The sequence below is a fragment of the Juglans regia genome, chromosome 13, assembly GCF_001411555.2.
Source record: "Juglans regia cultivar Chandler chromosome 13, Walnut 2.0, whole genome shotgun sequence".
Classification (NCBI taxonomy): domain Eukaryota; kingdom Viridiplantae; phylum Streptophyta; class Magnoliopsida; order Fagales; family Juglandaceae; genus Juglans; species Juglans regia.
In genome coordinates, this window is record NC_049913.1 from 15,403,404 (window position 1) to 15,424,920 (window position 21,517).

Consider the following 21,517-nt stretch of genomic DNA (forward strand, 5'->3'; position numbering starts at 1 on the left):
TATTGAAACCCAACTGTACTCGACGGAAGAAGAAAGGGGTTGTTATGAAGGCACTTCTATCTTCTTCTTCCCATTCCCCGAGTTGTGTCAAACGAAGGAGCGAGAATGGTGGTTCAGCAAAGGATTCGAATAAAGGTAGGATTCACCTTCAGGATGTTGTTGAGGGTGAACTTCATGAGGTTCCAATTAAAGTATCAGCAGAGGTTGGATCCCAGCCCTACCAACAGCCATGAAAATATTATGTTGGAATTCCAGTGGGCTTGGGAACCCACAGGGAATTCGAGCACTTCGTGATCTGATCACTAGAGAAGATCCCGATCTTGTGTTTCTTCAGGAGACTAAGATGCGTGCACAAGCAATGACCACTTGTAAGTATAAATTTGGCTTTGTCAATTGTTTCTTTGTTGATTGTGTGGGGCGTAGTGGAGGGTTATCTTTGTTGTGGAAGAGGGAAATTTCTGTTTCTATTAGTTCTTTCTCTCGATACCATATTGATGCCTGTATTCAAGAATCTGACTTGGCTGAGTGGCGTTTTACTGGTGTTTATGGGCACCCTGATGCAAGCAATAGATATCTTACTTGGAATCTCATGAGGACACTATGTCCATCTACTAGTGGTCCATGGCTAGTGGGGGGGGATTTCAATGAGGTATTATATTTACATGAGAAAAGAGGGGGAAGGCCATGGCCCTATGCTCAACTTGAGAACTTTAGAGCAGTGATGGAAGATTGTGCATTGCAAGATTTGGGCTTTCAGGGACCAAGGTTTACATGGTGTAATGGAAGAACTGGCATACAGAGAATTAGTGAAAGACTAGATAGGTTCTTCGGAAACCAACAATTGTGGGAAGTCTTTCCTAAAGAAAGGGTTAGGCATGGTGTTATTACATATTCAGATCACCTACCAATTCTCTTTGAGACTGGGTTGCCTTTAATTAGGGGAAAGCACCCAAAAAAATTTAGGTTTGAGGTAATGTGGGTTGGAGAGGAGAAATGTGCACAGATTATTGAGAGGGAATGGGGTAGTGCTCGGAATAGCAACAACATGGAGGTTGTCTCAAAGTTGATTAAAGGATGTGGGAAGAAACTTGCAGTTTGGAATAAATCTTCTTTTGGATATGTGCATGAAAAGTTGGCTGAGGCAAGAAGGAGACTAGAGAACCTGCAACAATTGGATGCTATCTGTTCTAATTCAGAAAGAGTCAATGAGGCAAGAAATGAAGTTAATGTTTGGCTGGAAAGGGAGGAGGTGATGTGGAGACAAAGGTCTCGAGTTCAATGGCTAAAAGATGGAGACCAAATACACGGTTTTTTCACTCACAAGCAAGCCAAAGGAGGAAAAGGAACATGATTAGGAGTTTAAAAGATGAGAGAGGAGTTTGGCTTGAGGGAGAGGAAAGGGATTCTCTTGTGACTAATTTTTTCCAAGATTTATTTGCTTCTTCTTTGCAGGGAGGTCAAGATGAAGTTTTGAGATGTGCTGATCAAAAAGTCACTGCTGAAATGAATCACAGCTTACTAGACCTTATGCTACAAAGGACGTCAAGTTGGCTTTGGATCAAATGCACCCAACAAAGGCTCTAGGTCCTGATGGAATGTCAGCCCTGTTTTGCCAATCCTATTGGCATATTGTGGGAGATTGTGTTACTGCTACAGTTTTGGATTCACTAAATACTGGTATGCTACCCCGAGATGTTAATCATACGTTAATTAGTTTGATTCCTAAGAAAAACGTTTGTGAGCAAGTTTCTGACTTCTGACCTATAAGTTTATGCAATGTAATTTATAAGTTGGTGTCCAAAGTCATTGTGAACAGATTGAAAGTCTTCTTGCCTTCTGTTATATCATAATCTCAGTGTGCATTTGTGAAGGGTCGTTTGATTACTGATAATGTATTGTTAGCCTATGAGTTGGTCAATTATTTGAGAACTAAAAGGTATGGGCAGAAAGGGTATATGTCACTGAAGTTAGATATGAGCAAGGCATACGATAAGGTGGAGTGGGTTTTCTTGGAGAAAATAATGAAGAAAATGGGCTTTGCTAACACTTTTGTGGACTTAATTATGACTTGTGTTAGAACTGTATCATTTTCTGTCTTGATCAATGGTGCTACTCATGGTCCTATAATTCCTAGTAGGGAACTAAGGCAAGGGAATCCACTATCCCCTTACCTTTTTCTTCTATGTACTGAGGGGTTAATTGCTCTTCTCAAAGAGGCTGAATGTGAACAGTTGTTAAGAGGCATTAGAGTGTGTAGAGGAGCCCCCATGATTACACACTTACTTTTTGCGGATGATGGTATCATTTTCTGCAAAGCTGATGGTGAAACTGCTAGGCATCTGCAACTTGTTTTGGAAAAATATGAGGTTGCTTCTGGACAGAAAATTAATAGAGACAAAACAGCTATGGTTTTTTCAAAGAATGTAGAAGCTTCTAAGCAAAGAGAGTTGTTGGATTTATGGGGGCTGAGAAGATACCAGCAATATGATACATATCTGGGGTTGCTAATCTTGTTGGGAGATCTAAAACCAAAGCTTTTGAAAGTATTAAAACAAGAGTTTGGAATAAGCTTCAAAGTTGGAAAGAAAAACTACTCTCACAAGGAGGGAGAGAATTCTAATTAAGGCAGTTGCGCTTTCTATTCCCACTTATGTAATGAGTTGCTTCATGCTTCCTTTGAGATTATGCCATGATCTTGAAGGGATGATGGCTAGATTCTGGTGGGGTCAACGATGTAATGAGCAAAAAGTCCATTGGTTGAGTTGGCAAAAGCTATGTGTGTCTAAATTCAGAGGGGGGATGGGATTCAAGGAGTTGCATGCTTTTAATATGTCTCTATTAGCTAAACAAGGATGGAGACTTTTACAGGGTGAAAATTCATTACTGCAGAAAACTTTTAAAGCAAAATACTATCCAAATGATTCTTTTTTGGAGTCAAAACTAGGAGTTAACCCTTTATATGTATGGAGGGGGATTTATGCAGGTAAGAAATGGCTTAAAGAGGGATGCAGATTCAGAGTGGGGTTAGGTGAGTAGATTCGAATTTGGAACGATTCTTAGGTTTCAAGTTTCAGTGTTTTACAACCTAAATTCATGGAAATAGACGGGTGGAAGTTGATGAGGCTGCTACAGTTGATTCTATTGTGGATTTCTCTACTAACTCTTGGAAAAGACAATCTATCCGAGCTCTCTTCAATCCAATTGTGGCTGATAATATCCTCAAGATCAGATTATCAGCATTGCCAACCAATGATAGGTGGATATGGGGTGTGGAATCTAGTGGCAGGTTTTCTGTTAGGAGTGTTTATAGGCTGATTCAGCCGCAGAATGCCAACATGTGTGGTGAAAGCTCAACAATGATGCAAGATAAAAAGTTAGTAAGTGTTGGAAGTATATCTTTGCAGGCCTAATGAGAATTAGAGGCTCTATGAAGAATGCATGCGCCTGCAGTTGGCCCAGAACATGGAGTATCAAAGAGAATCTAGAAGTGATCAGTACGCAACTTAACATATTTCAGAAAGACATGCAGAGAATTTTGGCCAAAGGTAAATATATACAAGCTCTGGAAACCTATGTTATTTTGCACATGGTTCGTGAGATAGTTTTGATACTAGTACTCTTTTTGGTCACTATCTCATATTTGGCTATGTTTACAGTAGATAAATGCATGAGTAGAAATAATGGATGAAGTTATTTTGTTAAATGAGGAAAATGATGTAAATATGTAGTTGATAATGCTCGATGTAGATTATTTTGTAAATCTCACATTACTATAGTTGGACTAAATGTTAGTCAAGTGATAAATATTAGAATTAGTTTTGGAAGCTAGGTTAAGGCAAGAACTACATTTATATGCAACTGCTTTTTGGACTATATATATATATATATATATATGGCAGTTGCATATTAATGTTTTTGTGTGACCAAGCATGAATGATTTCCTTGATATTGTAATGGAAATCAATGAAATGGTGTATGTTGAGTGCTTGTATGAAAGCTATTGTGCTATAAAATTAATGAAATGCATGTGCTTATAAGCATGTGATTGTGGAACATAGAGATAACAATATTATTGTAAAGACTAATGATGCATGTCCTTGTGCACTAGCACTATATGTTTGAAATTGATATGTTTGAGTTTATTAATGACATAATAGATCATGTGAGATGAGATTATAAGAGATCTGGTCAATCCAATGGTGCATTTTAGGTTGTAGATAAATTTTTTTTACAAGTACATGACATTATATGTAGTAGTTGTCCAGTGAGTTTAATTGCATTGTGAAATAAAGGACAATAGGTATATAAACGATTTGTTGAAATTGTGGTCATTTGGTACTCCTTTAATTTGCAAGCCAATTCAGAACCCAACACTAATTAAATTACCAAAGCCAAACAAAAATTATTGCAACGATAAATGTGGCAAATTTAGTGTATTGGCAACGGCATGCTTACATTGCAATACAAATTATCTAGTCAAAATATACTTTCACAACCATATTTATTCGTTGTAACGAGTTTTGCTACACAACCTCCATCACACTCCACACTCCACATTTTTTTAAAATTTTTTAAATTTTTAATATTTTTTTAAAAAACATTTTTTAAGTTTATTCTTTTTAAATTATTTCAAATTTTCTATTAATTATTCGTATAATAAATATTTGATAAAAGAAAAAAATTAAAAATTAAAAATAATGTGGAGTGTGGAGTGTTAGGAGGTTGTGAAAATTTATTCTTGCTGAAAAATATTTGCAAAGAAAGGAAATTGTTGGAAATGTCGATTTGCAACGAATATATTTTGTTGTTGTAATACAATTTGTAACAGCCCCCTAGAAATTCAATGATGGAATTTCTATAAGTTTTAGGAATCTCTTGAAAACGCCGTAAGTTTTCATGATTCGACTAATTGCGTAGGTTTTAGTCAATCAGCATAGTCAGAAATATCACTCACTATGGTGCCATAAAAGCGATTTTATTTATTTGAGGTAGTTAGAAGTGTCAGTTTGAGATATGATCTAAGTCATTAGACTTAGTTAATTATTTAGAACTTTATGGCGCAATAATCTCATTTTCAGTTTTCGAATGATAAGTTTATTTGAAAATGCATTTTGCTTATTTCGAGACACTTAAGGATTGAAATTCAATAAAAATATTGCACAGTTAGATTTGTATGAATATTTAGAATTTTACAGTGCAAATTTTATTTTTTACTTTCCCGGAGTAAATAGTAACCTCAATAGTAGAATCTAGTGTAGTGTTCTCAAAATCACAATGTGGAATGTCCAAATTAGGTTAGAGAAACTTTATTTGGACACTTGGCAAGATCTGAGTCACACTTAATGAATAATATTGGACACTTGGCACAAAAAGGAACCATGAAATGGATTGTGAAGGAATTCAAGATGTGAGATCATGTCACCTAAGCAAAACCTTGTTTTCCACCAAATCCACCAACTTGTGCCTAACCAAAGAGGGTTTCAACCCTAGTGAGACCCTAAATGATTGGAATCCAATTGAAACCCCAAAACCTTTGTTAAAACTGAAACCCTAAACTGTTTCCCCAAACCCTAAAGTTGGCCTCTAAACCCTATTCGATCCAATTTCTAGTATTATGTTTAATCGCTTGATTAAATCACTTTCACATGCTATTAATTCCTCAAATTCATGTTATGATATCATTATCCAACCTTTTAAATCTTGAAAATTTGATTGGGCCAAGAAAAATTGGATTTGGGCTTGATAGCATTCCAAACCCTAACCAAACCCTCTTTAAACCCTAAATTGAAGTCCACTTGGTTAAGGCCCATGAATTTGGCCACCTTGGCAAAGATTCTTGAGGAAGTTTCCTCCCCTATATGGCAGACCAGCCTCTGCCCTTGGCAACCCCCAAATAGTTCCTTGATGGGAGAGAAAAGTCCACCTCACCACCCTTCATACCTCAATACTGCAACAACAGTCATTCTCCCTCACTTTTCTTCACTTTTTGTGACATAGGCACCTCCAATCAAGGCCGCAATGACCATAGATAGAACCTATCCAATCTTTACAGTGCGATGGTTGGTTGTTCATGGACTAGCTGTACCAACAGGGTCATTCAAGCCCATACCTCCCCCCTCCAGAAGTCTAGAGTCGTGCAATACACATTTCACTTCATTTCATCACTTTTCTACCCCATTCTTAGGAGAAACCCTTAAGAGCTCTCTTGGATAGATTTTCTGAGTCATATTGCTTGGTAATTTTCAACCCCTTGTAAGTATTTCTTCGCGATGACTCCCTGATTAAAGTTGTTCATCTTTGAGTGTAATTTTTGTGGATATCTTATTTGTTTCATTTCGTGGTCATTTGATTGGCCAAAATTAACCATGGAAATGTCATTCTAGGCGTTAAATTGGATAGTGTATTATATTTTAAAGTTTTTGACCAAGCTAATGGAAAGATCTTGGTCCGAAATTTTTATGGAGTATTGTTAACATGTGTATATGAATTTTCAGTGAGGATTTATTGCATGATTAAAGCTTTTGATGAAAGATTTTTTTTAGATCTAGACACTTAGAAACTGGAAGAAGAAAAACAGTTTCTATTTTGAGAAAGTTTAAATATCGGAGTGTTTTGAGTGTAACTTAGAAACTTGATAAAATATCGGATGATCCTAAGCCTCTTATATGCATGTTAAAATGTTAGTTTGAAGATTTTTTGTATTACTTGTGAAGATGTGAATTTGTATGCAAGAGGATACTCGGTTAGGCCAAAGCTTCATGTTTTTTATTAGATCCATGTTTTGATTATTTTAGCCATGTGATTTTGAGTTTAAAGGTTGGACCTATTTAAGGACACCTTTTTAAAGAATGGGGTGTTTTGGTTTGAAGATCTAATCTTTTTAAGTCATGGATCAAGTGGTTGATCAAATGTAGTTAAGAAAATGTTTCTCCTTTTGGACTAAGTGTGGAGCCGAGTACTCCAAGTGGTATTTTGTGATTTTTTTTTTTTTTTTTTGTGACTTTTGCTTGATGTTTTAAAGCATGGTTGATTTTAGGATAATTTCATGAGTATATTAGAAGAAATTTTGGTTTTATCTTGAGTTTTGAATGTTGGAAGAATTGCAATAAAAAAATAAGAGAATTGGCCTATGGATGTTTCAGCCATAGTGAGTTTTCCATAGTTGTGTTTTAATTTAAATTTTTCTAATTCGATATTTGAGTGTAGGACAAAATTTACATGAGCAATGTAAATTTTGATAACTTTTGGAGTTATGAGTAAAATGGTTATTTTTCCACATGTAGATAGTAATGTGATAATTTTACTTTAAGTTAATTTTTTTCCTCGTTTCTAATTGTTAGTGATTAAATTTCTATCTTTTAGAATCCCTACTTATAGTTTCTTGTGTTTCACACTTTATTCTTGTAACACGACGATCGTTGTAAATTAGCTCTTAACTTACTATCAGTTTACTTGTATATGTGATGGGTAAGAGAATTACAGTTGTGTTTGTATGTTATCATATATGCCATGTCATGTCACGTTAATTACGTGTTTATCTGTTACACATGATGTATACTGCACGAAATACTTATATGTTATATAATATATTCTGTCACGTATTGTCATTTGTTGCAAGTATGTCACGTTACATATGCCATCTATTACATGTATGTCATGTCACGTAATGTTTATTGTCACATGTTATGCTATGTTACGAAATATTGTCTGTTATATGTTATGTCATGTTACAAAATATTGTCTGTTTCATGTTCTGTTATGCTATGAAATGTTTTCTTTCAAGTATGCCATGTCTGTCAAATTATATTTATGTCATGTTACGATACGTCAGGACTTTTGTCCTTTCGTATTTGTGTTACGTTTCATCTCGGGTACAATTTGTGTATCTCAAGAATAGTCATGTCATGTCAAGTCAGTTCATGTCTATCACGACCCTAAGTGATAGGATAGGATAATATCCTAGTGAAACTTTTTTGTTCACACTGGAGTGTCTAAATAGGTATGAAATTTCTTGGGTTGAAGAAATACAGTCAATAGGTTGCGAATGAGGCCTAACTAGCTGGTCACCAGGGTCCGGAGCGCACCAAGCACTAACACCGATGGAGCCATATTTTATTTCACGTGTGTCCACATCAATTGTGGCACAAACAGCTAATGGGGTCATAGCAATTGTGACACGTAGAATACATGAGACCACAACAACATGGAGCACATGTTAACGCACTCATAGCTAGTCCAAATTCCATGTGTTGTGATTCGGTAATTGGCAATGACACATGTCTCTATGGGACCCATGTAGCACCCACATGGTCACTTTATTAATCAGGCTTATTGAACAAGATTCCAAGTTCATGTATTTTACGTTCATGTCATGTTTCAAGTCATGTTATGTTTAAGTTCACGTTCATGTCAAGTTTCAAGTTCACGTTCTTGCTATGTTTCAAGTTCATGTCACGTCAAGTCAAGTCTCTATGTCAAGTTCATGTCCTGTCAAGTTTCAAGTTTAGTTCATGTTTCAATTCAAGTTATGTCAGCTCAGGCCATGTTATTTCAAGTTAGGTTATTCTGATTATTGACTTTGATTATGCATTCATGCCTTTACTGCCATGCATGCATCATTAACATGTGTGGAAGTTTCCTGTTAACTTACTGTCATTCCCCCCAAATGGTAGGTGATATGTCAAGACCAGAGCAGGGAGCAGATACTGACATACTGGAGGAGGTTGACTAGATATCGCAGGTGCGACACGGAGTTTATGGCCTCCATAGTTAGATTTTTGGACAATATTTTTGCATCGTTAGTCGAGTTACGCGAATTACTCAACAAACTAGCCCAATAGTATATTTTGATAATGTAATTATGGAGTCCGCTCTCCCATATTTTGAGATTACAGTCTTCTAAGACCTATACTGTAATCATGGATGTTTATTTTGTCAAGTATGTATGGATCATGTTTTAAGTAATTGGGATATTATTAGTTTTGTGCATAGTGTTGCTCAAAAAAAAATTATCTGCTATGAATATTACATACGGTTAGATTCATGTTAGGAACATTGCCTCTTTATCTGTCATGAACAGGGAGTAAGTAACCTTGTATTTTATATCTCGACATTTCAGATATCCGTCCGATCCCAAGAGCAATGTGGGGGCATCACACAATTGGAACGAATATAAATCGTTGGAAAAAATCATTTGCAACGAATCCACTCATTGTGGACTTGCATTTGCAACAAACGGACATCGTTGCAAATGATGTTTTCCAACAAATTATATTCGTTGGAAAAGTCTTTCAACTTCATTGTGAATGACATTTGCAACATTTGCAACGAATGTGTTTGTTGCAAGTGTCAAAAAGCAACAATTTAGCTTCGTTGCAAATGTGCAATATTGCAACGAATTGAATACATTGCAACTACTCAATTACAACGAAAAAAAAAAATGGTTGCAAGTTATAGATTTGCAATGAATTTGATTTGTTGCAATATATTTGCGATGCATAAAAAAGTTGCAATTTTTTTTGCAACAATTTTATTCAATGCAAGATTACATTTGCAACAAATCAAGTTCGTTACTACTGTTGTTTTGCAACAAATATAAATCGTTGTTAATATATATTTGCAACTGTTTTCCAAATCTCCTCGATGGACTTTAGCAATGAAAATATATATATATATGCAATGAAAGATTCTCGTTGTTAAAAGTGCATATTTGCAACGAAAAATAAAAGTCGTAGGAGAATGTCAAATGCCAACACGGCAATTCCGAAAGTGGGGCAACGAACATTGCAATGAAAAAAAGGCATTTGCAATGAAAAAAAGGCTTTTTGAAACGAAATATTTTCCTTGCAAAAAGCCTTTTCTGCTGTAGGTATGATAGCTCGATAGAAAGAATATTTGTTGGAACGAAGCACCCTAGATTGCTTCTCTCTTGGGCAGAAAAGATTGGGAGGGAAGAAATTCAGAGGTGGTGATGCTGTTCTTATTGACATGTTTGGTAATGAAATTATCATTGACAATCTCCTCATAAGCTGACTCATCTTCAAACAGTGAAATGATTAACAATTTTATATCATGGATAGAATAAGGGTGGGTTAGAGAAACGAAAGAAAGCGCCATCACAACCGCCACCTTTTTCCTCTTCACAAAATGGGCAAAAAAGAAAATTTGAAAAAAAAAATAAAGAATTTTGAGGCAGAGAATACAGATTCTATTTCCTTATCAAACTGAACAGCCTCCCACCATCACTTCTCATCCGAAGTTAAGCAAGCAATACCTACTTTTCCTTGCTTTTGCCTCTTTACTTTTCCTTCAAGTACAACTCTAGCTCTCTCTCAAATAAAATCCTAGTTGTTGGGATATCAGAGATATTGATGCTGTTGAGTATTCATTCTGCAGATCTAACTTCTCTTGATCTACACGTACTCTTGAAGGTATTCTCATACCATCAAATCCCATTTTCTGCTCTTAATCTTCGCCATTTTTGTTTTATTTTTTTTATTTCTGGGCTTGAGCGGGACATTTGAACTCGCAACCAATCAGGCCAAGTTAATATTCTGGATTGCCCTCAGCCAAGTATTACGTGACACCCTAAAGTGTCTTGGAAGTAAGTTTATCTATTCAAATTGTCTATTTCGTGCGATATATCCGTGATTTCAATATTTAACAAAGAATTAGATTCATTCAAGAAAGCAACTATGCCCTTCGGATTGGTTTCAGCATGGAACAAGCGCCGGAGAAGCAAGTCCCATGACAGCATAGACCCTTGTATGTTCTGCTTCTTTAAGTTAAGCATTATAACAATTTGTGCTTTGAAGCTTGTTCTTGTAGCCCTATAATTCATATTTGTCTCCGGAGCTTTTCAGGGATTTATAAACCTCTGGAATTTTGGCAACTTGAAGATCAAACCCCTCAACCCACGAAAAGGCACAATGGATCATCAGTTTTCACGCTCAAGGAAATGGAAGCAGCAACAAACTCATTCAGTGAAGAGAATTTGCTCGGAAAGGGAGGATTCGGACGAGTTTACAGAGGCACTCTGCGGTCAGGAGAGGTGGTAGCAATCAAGAAAATGGAGCTGCCACCATTTAAAAAGGCCGAGGGGGAGCGAGAGTTCAGAGTAGAAGTTGATATGTTGAGCAGACTTGCTCACCCAAATCTGGTTTCCTTAATAGGCTATTGCGCTGATGGGAAGCACAGGTTTCTGGTTTACGAATATATGCAGAATGGAAACCTGCAAGATCATTTAAACGGTTGGTTTCGATTGTCATAGAAACCAAATCTCGTTTCAGAGTTTACTCTTTTTTAACTTTTGTTAATTTACGACTGCATATAGGTATTGGGGAAGCAAAAATGGATTGGCCTACAAGACTCAAAGTGGCCCTTGGAGCAGCTAAAGGACTTGCTTATCTCCATTCTAGTTCTGATGTTGGGATTCCAATTGTTCATCGAGATTTCAAGTCCACCAACGTTCTTCTAAACGCCAACTTTGAAGCAAAGGTAAGTTACCTTTATTGGAAATTTTCCTCAATGATTTGTAATTATCAAGCCATTGGGTTTTTTCTTCTCTCTTTAAGATGTATGTTCAAGACTGACTAGTTAATTTTCATAGATATCCGATTTTGGACTTGCCAAATTAATGCCAGAGGGCCAGGAGACCCATGTAACAGTTAGAGTGCTTGGCACATTCGGCTATTTTGATCCCGAGTATACATCGGTATGCATCCCTGTTACATGGAACAACTTTTCAATTTAATACATGTTCAATGCTTTCAGAGATGTTTTGCCATCTCTTTCTTTCTACATGCATATGCTGATAAAATTGCAATATACAAAGGCATGACTTATACTTATAAATAAATGTAGACATGCATTATGGAGAAACCAAAACTCCCTAGAAAATACAAAAGCGTCATCCATTTAAGTTGCAGCAACAGGATTGTGTTCGCATCTTGCAGATAATTGGAAGAAAGAGGTCATTTTTTCAATATTAGTCTCTTATATATATGGCCAGAGTCTCCAGGGGTTCGCCCCAAGGCCCCCCAACTAATCCCCAAGCCTATGCAATTTGACATGGACACCCAATTAGCAGTTCACATCAGATCCTAGGTGTCTCCAAGGAAAACAAATAGATAACTCAATAGGTGCAAAGCTACAAATTACAAGGTAGGTCTAAAATATTATTTTGAGTTTTATGTATGCCATGTTGAACTAGCACAAGAAGATTTTCCCTCCCTCGATAAAGAACAATTTTCTGAGTATCCAACATGTACGGTAGGAATTGAAAGCAGCTGCTATGTTGATTCAGTTCTAATGTGACTTGACAGAACACCATATGGCCTGGATGGTTGCTCTGATTGCCCTGACAGAATACAGTGATTAATGTCTTAAATGTATTTCTTATATGGCAACACGGGGTTCCAATTGGACCAATCCACACTCGAAACAAACACATAACATATGAACTCTAGAATCATCCATATTCCGAACAGTTTTCAACAATACCGAGTATGCAAAACAAAAACAGTATTTAATATCTCACTTTCTAAATACTTTGCTAGTAGACTTTGTTCTCTTCTCTTCTCTTCCCTTCCCTTTTCCTTTTTTCTCTAATTCCAGTGGATTTAACAAGTGGACTCTGAGCATTGAAATGTCTCCTTTGACAACAGACAGGGAAACTCACTCTACAAAGTGATGTTTATGCATTTGGAGTGGTTCTTCTTGAGCTTCTGACTGGACGTCGAGCCGTGGACTTAAACCAGGGACCAAACGATCAAAACCTTGTACTACAGGTAAGAAAAATGTCTTCCAATAATCTTTGGAACTAAAAATGACAGAAGGGTAAATGTACACTCCTTTATATTTCAGGTAAGGCACATATTGAATGATCGGAAGAAACTGCATAAGGTGATAGATCCAGAGCTGAGCCGAAGTTCATACACCATGGAGTCTATAGCCATGTTTGCAAACCTGGCATCAAGATGTGTCCGTATTGAGAGTAGTGAGAGACCCTCAATGGCAGAATGTGTAAAAGAAATCCAAGTGATTATTTATTTAAATTCAAAAGGCTTGGGCACGGCTATGCACACTTTAAGAATGGTCTAATAAAGCCCGATGTTTTAAGCAGGGTGTAAGTGCTCTAAGTGAATAAAAAAGAGGAAGAAGATCCTTTATATTCTATTAATGATTCTTAAAACTACATAGCTCGTGATCCTACAACCGCAACATTATAACCATGATATCACTTGATAAGGATTTATAAGAAAGAGAAAACAGATATAATTTTAACAGAAACAACAGCAGCAATGCAATACAATCACATTGAATGTGGCTTCTCAGTTTAGAAAAGAGAACCTGGCAAGTAAATCAACAATACGAAGGTATCATTTCCTACCATGTATAGTTTTCTGCTATCATCACCTTTTGTCCGGAACTTTTTACTTGGTGACCTTTGCTTCTATAGGCTATACACACTGGTTCTGTTTTCCGGCCTACTTATGCTATACGCTATACACTAAGTTCAAGAAAATATAATTAAAAGGTCTAGAAAACTTATATTTTCTACTTTCAGTTATAACTTATCAAATTTTCTATTTTCTGTTATATGTATTCTTGAAACCCAGAAACAGGAAGAGAATTGCATGAAGTTCCAATTCTTCAGCAGTACTTGATATAGTTCAACCATCCATATTAAGTATCACCTGGAGTTGATAAATCACTTCCACTACTCATGCTTGATGTGGTATTAGTTTCAGAAACTAGGGACAAAATCTTTTATATTAAAACTTCAAGATCACATATATCATAACTGGAAAGATAATCAAGATAGGATTGGCTCATCTTATAACAAAAGAGGGACTACGATCACATGGAGATGCTTGATGCAATTTACATGCAACAAAATGGGAGCCCTACCATACACAACAGAATACAACAAGATGCTGGAGTATCAAGGTTCACCTCAAAGCAACAATTCAACCCAGCTGATTGATCATTGCATTCGCGTTGACACATGTCCTGGAAAGTAAGAACCCCAAAAGGCCTATAAGGGAGTTAAGAAAAATGTAACAGGAAAAGATTCATATATCTAATCCTTGCAAGTGCAACTTACAGAAAGATCTACCCAAACACAATCGAGATATCAATGGAAAAACACGAGCGAACCATACAATATTAATTCACATGCATGTAAGCGTGTGTGTAAGATAGAGAGATTAGGGAAAGCAGCACATGATGGTGCAAGATCCTTTTGTAAATAAATAAAACATGACAATAAATGCTTGAAAGATTAGTGAAAGCAGCACATGAAGGTGCAAGATTCTTTTGTAAATAAATAAAACATGGCAGTAAATGCTTGTACCTCATACATATAGTTATGATCCACGTATCCATTCAAGATGCTCGTTCTTCATCAGAATCTGACATATCAGAAGGGCTTCTTCGGGGTTGAAGTTTCTTGCACATCAAGTGTTTACGTCTCTGCAACATCAACAGGATTAAAATACTATCTGTCTTGACGATGCTGTAGCCTGCTTTTGCATACATATTGAATGGAGCTGCATCAATCATTCTGCAGTGTAAGTAGACCTCTTTTGAGAAACTCATCTCCGAAATTAGTTCCTCACTTGCCTTTAGGAGATGCCAGCCAATGCCCCTCCTGAAAGATACAAAATATAACTCATAAACGTGAAATGCTGAGCTAGATATAGAAATGCCATCGCTTTTGAAAGTTTGAAACTGGTACTATAGCCCTGAGAACCTTCAATTCAGATTACAGTTCACAATAAAGAGTCTAAGAGAAGAGGAAAAAAAAATAAAGGTTATAATATTTTTTAAAATAACATTGACTAACATTACCATGTATATTAAGATGCAAGTATAATTTTACAGCCTTTCACGTTAAGATCCATCTCGAAATTTTATATCAGAATTTTCCATGTTTAGGGTAAGAAGAATAAGTTTTTCACAATCATATGCATTCTTTTCTCATCTGAGTCGATCCTAACTTCCGGTGTTTTCCAACTTTTCCGCCTCTTCATACCCAATTTGAATGATGAACTCCAGAAGTTGTAAGGCATTAGTTGTCTGATCGAGAAATGAAGCATGATTCCTTGAATAGAGAATTTGGGTATTCACTCACATTGTAGGTAAATTTGGATACCAATATAGGTCAATGCCTGACTAGAAGCTAGAAAGTTAGGTGGGAGTTCTACTTTTATCTATAAAATGATCAATATGTATACGGGTATCACGATGATGGCATTGTTGTGTCAGCATTTATCTACAATAATAAGAAGGAATAAGAATCCAGGAAAACCTCACATTAGATAATTGCAAAGAATAAACAATCACAATACATCTGTCTACAATCTTAAGTCCTAACTATCTGGCTATATAACATCAAAACAGCTGATACAACAAACAAAGGCTATCATCACAACGGCAATGACAGAACAGCTCAACTCCCCTCTTTGACTTCTGTTAGCTCAAAAGACGTGGTACTTTAAAGACACACTAAAATTACAAGTACTTGGGTAGATTATTCATCGCCAGTAATTGATTCAAGAGACTGCATTCCTAGTTTACAAGACAGTTACTGGAGCCAAAAGGTCTGGCACTGCTTCAATCTTTGACTTTTGCATACTCGATTGCTAACGATAAGGCCTGAAAAACAATGATGTGACCTATGATAAAAGCCAGTCATATCTGTCTCCGTGTGTAAGTGTGCCCAGTTATCCTCCTTACCAGAAATCCGACTAAACATTAGAAGGAAAAAGAACAAGAAGTACAGATTGAAATCAGGCACATCATCATCACAAATATGATTGGCCACCCAATGATAAAGGGTTTCAACGGGAAAAAAACTACTGTGTTTGATAAGGGTGACCTCAAGCTACTTCACTACTATTTACAAATTATTTACTATTATTTTTTATTTTTTATTAGTATTTACAGATTATCTCACATCATTAATAGGCTATCCCAACTCTTGCCCTAATTCCCAAGAATTTCAAAATACCCCTTTTTGAGCATTGGCATTGGATTGATCATTCCAATATTCAAAATTTGAAGAATATGTAACTTTTTAACTTTTAGCTAATCACTTGACACTTAAAATCTACATTGGATTAGCCATCACATTCTCTATAATAATAAAATATTATTATTTTTTATTATTTATATTTCTTTAACTAAATTTATTTTTTAATTACTTTTTTATTTTATTTTCATAATCTTCAATAACCTCCAACAATCATATTCATTTTCATTTTCACAATCCAACAATCTATAATATAATAATCTCATATGTACATATTTGTGCATTAAGAAAAGCTTGGGTCCTGATGGGTTTAAAAGAGATTTTCACACCAGCCAATAGTAGTGTGCCACAGAGGCACTCCATGAAAAAAAATGTTGGAGCCGCATCCACCCGATCCCCCTCTTCAACCTCTGAATCTCTCTCCCTCCCCTGCCTCATTCCATCTGCACGCAAGCCTCATTTCTGAAAAAACCCTCTTTCTTTCCATCTCCCTCCCGCCCGATCCTACTCCCACCACGACACATATTTGAAAACATGTCTGAAACAATAAACATTCTATCAAACATGTTCCATGCTTCTGACAAAAACTTCCAACAAGTAACGAATGTAGAGAGTTATTTCCCATACGTATCTACATTTCTGAAAAGAGAAAAAAGAAATACGTAGACTATGAAGCCCAGAAGTAAGAATAACTAGGCATGTCATATCGAACCTGTTCGATGCCTGTAGACGTCGAGCAAATTTATACCAATTATCTTTACAGCGATCCAATATATATATATATATATATATTCCAGAAAATATATCTAGCCTCTTATTCCCACATATTACAAAGAATATTACCACCACATCCCATAATTTTCAGATTGACCAATCCAATATATGATCCCCCAAGTCAACTATCTTCGGTATCCCATAGCTACCACTGGGATCCTCAACTTGTGCCCTCAGCTGCCTTGCATTAAAACCTCTCCGAAACTGTATGTTCCAGTCACTGACCTGACAGTTAGAGTCACTGAGAATTTTCGTGATGCACCGGGAAGAAGAGTCATTGCTCGAGGGCTGGCTTCAATGGCAATGGCTGGTGCCATTCTGGTTCTGATTACATAGGTTTCTTCCTCGGCTACATTCGTGACTGTGCAAGTAACAGTTTGAGTTCTAACAAGGTGGGCGCCATCCCTCTTTTCCTTTTGTTTTGTTCGTCGTCGTGTCATGGCGGGAGCAGGATCAGGCGGGAGGGAGATGGAGAGAAAAGAGGGCAGGGGAGGGAGAGAGATTCGAAGGTTGAAGAGGGGGGATCGGGCGGACGCGGCTCCAGCATTTTTTTTCATGGAGTGCCTACGTGGCACACTACTATTGGCTGGTGTGAAAACCTCTTTTAAACCCATCCAGCCCCAAGCTTTTCTCTTGTGCATTATCTCATATGTAAATAAAAATCTCATATGTACAATCCATAAAAATCCCATATCTATAATATAATAATCTCAAAATATAACAAAATAACATATGAGAAAATCACATGATCACAAGCATATAACAAAATAACAGCCCAACAGCCCTACATGTGGCAATAGTTGATAACAGCCCAACAGAACTCATGTTGTTATAAGATAAAGTTTTATTCAATGAAAAAGCTTATACTATCTTTTTATAAGATAAAGTTTTATTCAATGAAAAAGCATGTTACTCTAGTACACAGGGAATATACAAGAAAAACACCTAACTAGCAAGAGGACAAAGATCTAGAAAATCCTGAAAGGTTGAAATAGATGAAGGGCTGTGTTGAGAAAGAATGACTTAAAGTCTACCATTGACTTTTCACAATCTTCAAAACTATGCTATTCTCCACTCTCCACAATGATAGGCACTGAGGACTTCCAAACTGCCCTTTCCAACATATGACAGGAGATCTACCACTCAAGAAGGCCTGACCCAACACATAAACTTATATCTATGAAGCAAACAACTCCTTAAAAGAAGTCATAGAACATAATAGTTGGCGGAAAAAAATGCACACAGAGAGACATATAAATAATTCTGGGGTGCATACTTAACATCTCTAATATTTTAAGCAAGGCATTGAAATCCTGACTCAGAGGTATAAAAAGTGCAATATCTATGAAATTCTTGAGAAATTTGACGAATTAATGAATTCAGAGTTCAGAGCACTACTAAAATCAACATCGACCAATCCCTTCAAAGTCACCATGGACACCACACCAACCTCCTTTTTTGAAAAATCAAAGCATCTTATTGGCAGAAATGGAAGTATCAAACTAATCCAACTAATAAAAAATCCACATCAAAGTTAGGAGCAACAGTAAAATCATAAAAAGGGACCATCAAGATCCCTCACAAGTCCCTCATTTTGAAATTCAAGAGAAGAAAATTGGAAAAACAAAAATGAATGTCACCATTAACAGACCCTCGAACTGTACATCACACTATACAACTTAGTGCAGAGAAATATCAAAATTTCCATCAATACTGAGACATTCTAGATCGCTGATGTTCCCTGAGCATAGTGGACCAAAAACGTGCACTTTTACAGAAAAACTTGGAGAAATTGACCAAAAGAAGGGAAATTTTGCAATTTCTTCAAAAAAGATTTGCATGTACAACACATAAATTTTAATGAAACTGAAAAAGGAGGGATACACTTATATTCCGGAGAATTACTGAAGCAAAAGGCAACCCATGGAGACCAAAAGTCTTTTCCGGAGAAGAATGCTGCCAATATCCACGCACGGTGGTGTTCAAAATGAAAAGAAAATAATACCATGCATGGCAGAAAATCTTTCCTTTGCAAAAACATGAATTAGTAGACGAATGAGAACATACCTAGAAAGAAACTTAAATAGAATATAATTAAACAGAAAATAAAAACTTTTGAGTTGAAAAACAGGGAGTGGGGATGCTTTTTATGTCAAAAAGAGAGAGACCCAGAATAGAAATTCTAAGGGAGGGAACACGAAGACGAGGAATACTACCCCTTGATAACTCCACAGAAAACCCAAGTCCTCCATACCACCTCAGGGCATTTTTATTTTCAAGACGAAAAGGGGAAAAATAATAAAAATTGAAAGGCACCGTGAAGGAGTGAAGAAGAAGAGCCGCGGGAAGGGTGCCAAAAAATAAGAAAAAAATACATTTTGACTTGCTACAGTGCATTTCATATTTGAAAAGAATGATAGAATTACTGTAGCTCATATGAACTCAGTTTGACTAATTCAATGCGGATCAAATGATGATATTAGCTAAATTTGAAGATGAAAAGGCATTTGGCTAAACCAATGCCAATGCTTTAGATCGACAAATTATCCACTTGCCACCACAAGGACATGTACACTGTCCCTAATGTTTCCAAGGTCATTTTGACAGCAGTGCCCTAAATATAATGGATCCTGCCATTGTTTACTAGTGCTCATTTTAACATGAGCTGTTATTCTAGTCCACAGAAATGAACTCGTTATTTGTATATATTTTTATAGCAGTGAAAAGTTCATTTCTTATTTCAGTTTACGGTAGAAGACTCGAGAAGAGTACACAAAACTATACTACTTTGCTACAGAAAAATAAGGCAGTCCATAATCACCCCAAGATACTCCTGTCAACATAGCATGCGAAGCCACATTAACTTGTACCAGCCCAACAAATAATTTCTGTCTTCTAAACACGGAATTCAAATATCAAAGAAAACAACAAATTGGGAAAGTGAAACCTGATTGTGAAAATCCAGCAATCGAAACAAAAAACAGACCTGCGGAGTGGCTTTTTGACGGTCATATTACAGATATACGGTGAATTCTTGGGAGGAGTAGGCGTGGGAGGAGAAGCATTTGCACCCCTTTTATCAAAGCAAACCTCAACAGTCCCCGCCAACTGCTCTTCCTGTTCTGATATTCCATTTTCTTTTCTTCTGTAAAAACCAATAAGCGTGGCGGTGTGGGGCATTAGAGTTCGTCTCTCAATCAAGTACTGTTTCACTAAAAACCTCAGCAGGGACAGATACCCAGAAGGCCAAAGCATGGAATCCGCAAAGGATTCGGCAAGCAAAGCAACGGTAGTGTCCATCTCCTCCGCCCTCATTACCCGAACCGACAATGACCCAGATTCCAGCTCCCGATAATACTCGAAATCCCCAAGGAGTTTGAGCTTTTCAAGTTCTTCATTACTCAGAAACCGACCTGTACGAAATGGGTCTTCAGGATAAGAAGAGCTTGTGGCTGTTGAAGGAGTGGAGTGGGAGGAAGAGGACGAAGATTTGGAGGCGTAACATTTGCGAGAAATAAGAAGTGGGTGTTTGAGGGTAGGTGGTAAGGAAGTGAGAAGGAGTGTTGGGTGGGGTTTGAAGTGCGTCTTCAAGGAGAAGTGATGGTGTTGTGGATCTATGGAGAAAGAGAGCGAGACTGTCGCAGCCATAGAACGCAGACCCTGGTGATTTTTCAATTTTTTTTCTCGAGCCGATGAGATAAACTACATCATCATCATCTTATTATCATTGATATTAAATTTATTATTAGTCCTTCAACAAAAACCTATATTTCAACAAAATATAAATTCACATTTTAGGAGAATTAAATTATTAAAATATTTCTTACCAATTGAGAATTAATTTAAAAAAAAATTGTCAATCAATGTTATCTTATTGTATTAAAGAGTGGAATGCTCATTTCATAATATTATTATATGGTGGATATTATATTTAATAGAATTCATCTATTTCCTTTTTATTTAATTAATCAATAAAAATCGTATTTGTAATAAAACATGATATACAATATTCATCATTTTTTCAATCTTTTTTAATATATGAAAATTTTTAAAATATTTTATATTTGTAAAAATCTAAGGTTGACTCACACAATTTGCCTAAGTAAGCATTACCCTTCCTCAAATCTGTGATTTTTGTTGCAAAAGCTGTATTTAGACATTTCTTTAAGTAGTTTTCACACTTCTCGACCAAATTAACTCTATCTTGAATAAAGTCAAATTATATATTAACTTTATAATTCTCATTACAAACCCCTAATTTTCCTTAATCCTATATTCTTCAAAATCTAGTTTTTTACAACTTTCCTAATACTTAAAATCTCAATATTTCAATCAAACTCAAATTGCTCAAGACCTAATTATACAGATTGTTCAAGACCAAATGATTGTTAAGATCAACATGTAATAAAGGAGAGGGGGGCCCATAGTAGGCAAGCCCCCAATCCTTTCCTTTTGTAACGCCTGGCATTATTTTATCCGTTATGTTTGGAGTAAAGCAATAATGAAAGACTAGTCAAAAAAAACTCTTTCTTCTCTCTAGAAAGCCTATATCACTCCGAGTGCCTCCGCCGTAGAGGAGGGTGAGAGCTATGTGAATATGCTCTCCACCCTCCTCTCCATCTCCATTTCCTTTCCATTACCATTATGTAAATATGCTTTCATGGTAGTATTTTTTTTCTCTTATCCCCTCCACCAATTTGGTTTTCG

General features: G+C 36.4%; 2 protein-coding genes across 9 annotated transcripts; one reads left to right on the top strand and one right to left on the bottom strand.

The window, feature by feature from the left end:
- Positions 1-10,209: 10,209 nt before the first annotated feature.
- LOC108985450 (probable serine/threonine-protein kinase PBL28) lies at positions 10,210-13,181 on the top strand. Of its 2 annotated transcripts, none has more exons than XM_018957746.2 (8): positions 10,210-10,430; positions 10,540-10,603; positions 10,675-10,764; positions 10,863-11,249; positions 11,333-11,496; positions 11,609-11,713; positions 12,666-12,788; positions 12,865-13,181. In XM_018957746.2, the coding sequence occupies exons 1-8, from the start codon at positions 10,371-10,373 to the stop codon at positions 13,099-13,101; spliced, it is 1,230 nt and encodes a 409-aa protein (XP_018813291.1). In that variant the 5' UTR covers positions 10,210-10,370; the 3' UTR covers positions 13,102-13,181. The 2 variants fall into 2 exon arrangements, with proteins under 2 accessions (XP_018813291.1, XP_018813292.1); XM_018957747.2 differs by having other exon boundaries at positions 10,211-10,430; positions 10,717-10,764.
- On the bottom strand, positions 11,898-20,493 carry LOC108985451. Of its 7 annotated transcripts, none has more exons than XR_004797980.1 (4): positions 19,797-20,493; positions 14,357-14,653; positions 13,957-14,013; positions 11,898-12,358 (listed from the first exon to the last, which is right to left on the bottom strand). XR_004797980.1 is itself a non-coding variant. In XM_035684460.1 (4 exons), the coding sequence occupies exons 1-3, from the start codon at positions 20,456-20,458 to the stop codon at positions 14,389-14,391; spliced, it is 834 nt and encodes a 277-aa protein (XP_035540353.1). In that variant the 5' UTR covers positions 20,459-20,493; the 3' UTR covers positions 13,755-14,013; positions 14,357-14,388. The 7 variants fall into 7 exon arrangements, 5 of the variants coding, with proteins under 5 accessions (XP_018813299.1, XP_018813298.1, XP_035540353.1 ...); XR_004797979.1 differs by lacking the exon at positions 11,898-12,358 and adding an exon at positions 12,365-12,966; XM_035684460.1 differs by lacking the exon at positions 11,898-12,358 and having other exon boundaries at positions 13,755-14,013; positions 19,797-19,955; positions 20,049-20,493.
- Positions 20,494-21,517: the final 1,024 nt, after the last annotated feature.

Excerpts from the sequence above, each read along its gene's own strand:
- LOC108985450 (XM_018957746.2), top strand. The coding sequence starts at position 10,371 with ATGCTGTTGAGTATTCATTCTGCAGATCTAACTTCTCTTGATCTACAC. Across the intron at positions 11,250-11,332 it reads CCTGCAAGATCATTTAAACG|GTATTGGGGAAGCAAAAATG; the intron begins GTTGGTTTCGAT and ends GACTGCATATAG. Across the intron at positions 11,497-11,608 it reads ACGCCAACTTTGAAGCAAAG|ATATCCGATTTTGGACTTGC; the intron begins GTAAGTTACCTT and ends TAATTTTCATAG.
- LOC108985451 (XM_018957754.2), bottom strand. The coding sequence starts at position 20,458 with ATGGCTGCGACAGTCTCGCTCTCTTTCTCCATAGATCCACAACACCAT. Across the intron at positions 14,654-19,796 it reads GTCAAAAAGCCACTCCGCAG|GAGGGGCATTGGCTGGCATC; the intron begins GTCTGTTTTTTG and ends TGTATCTTTCAG.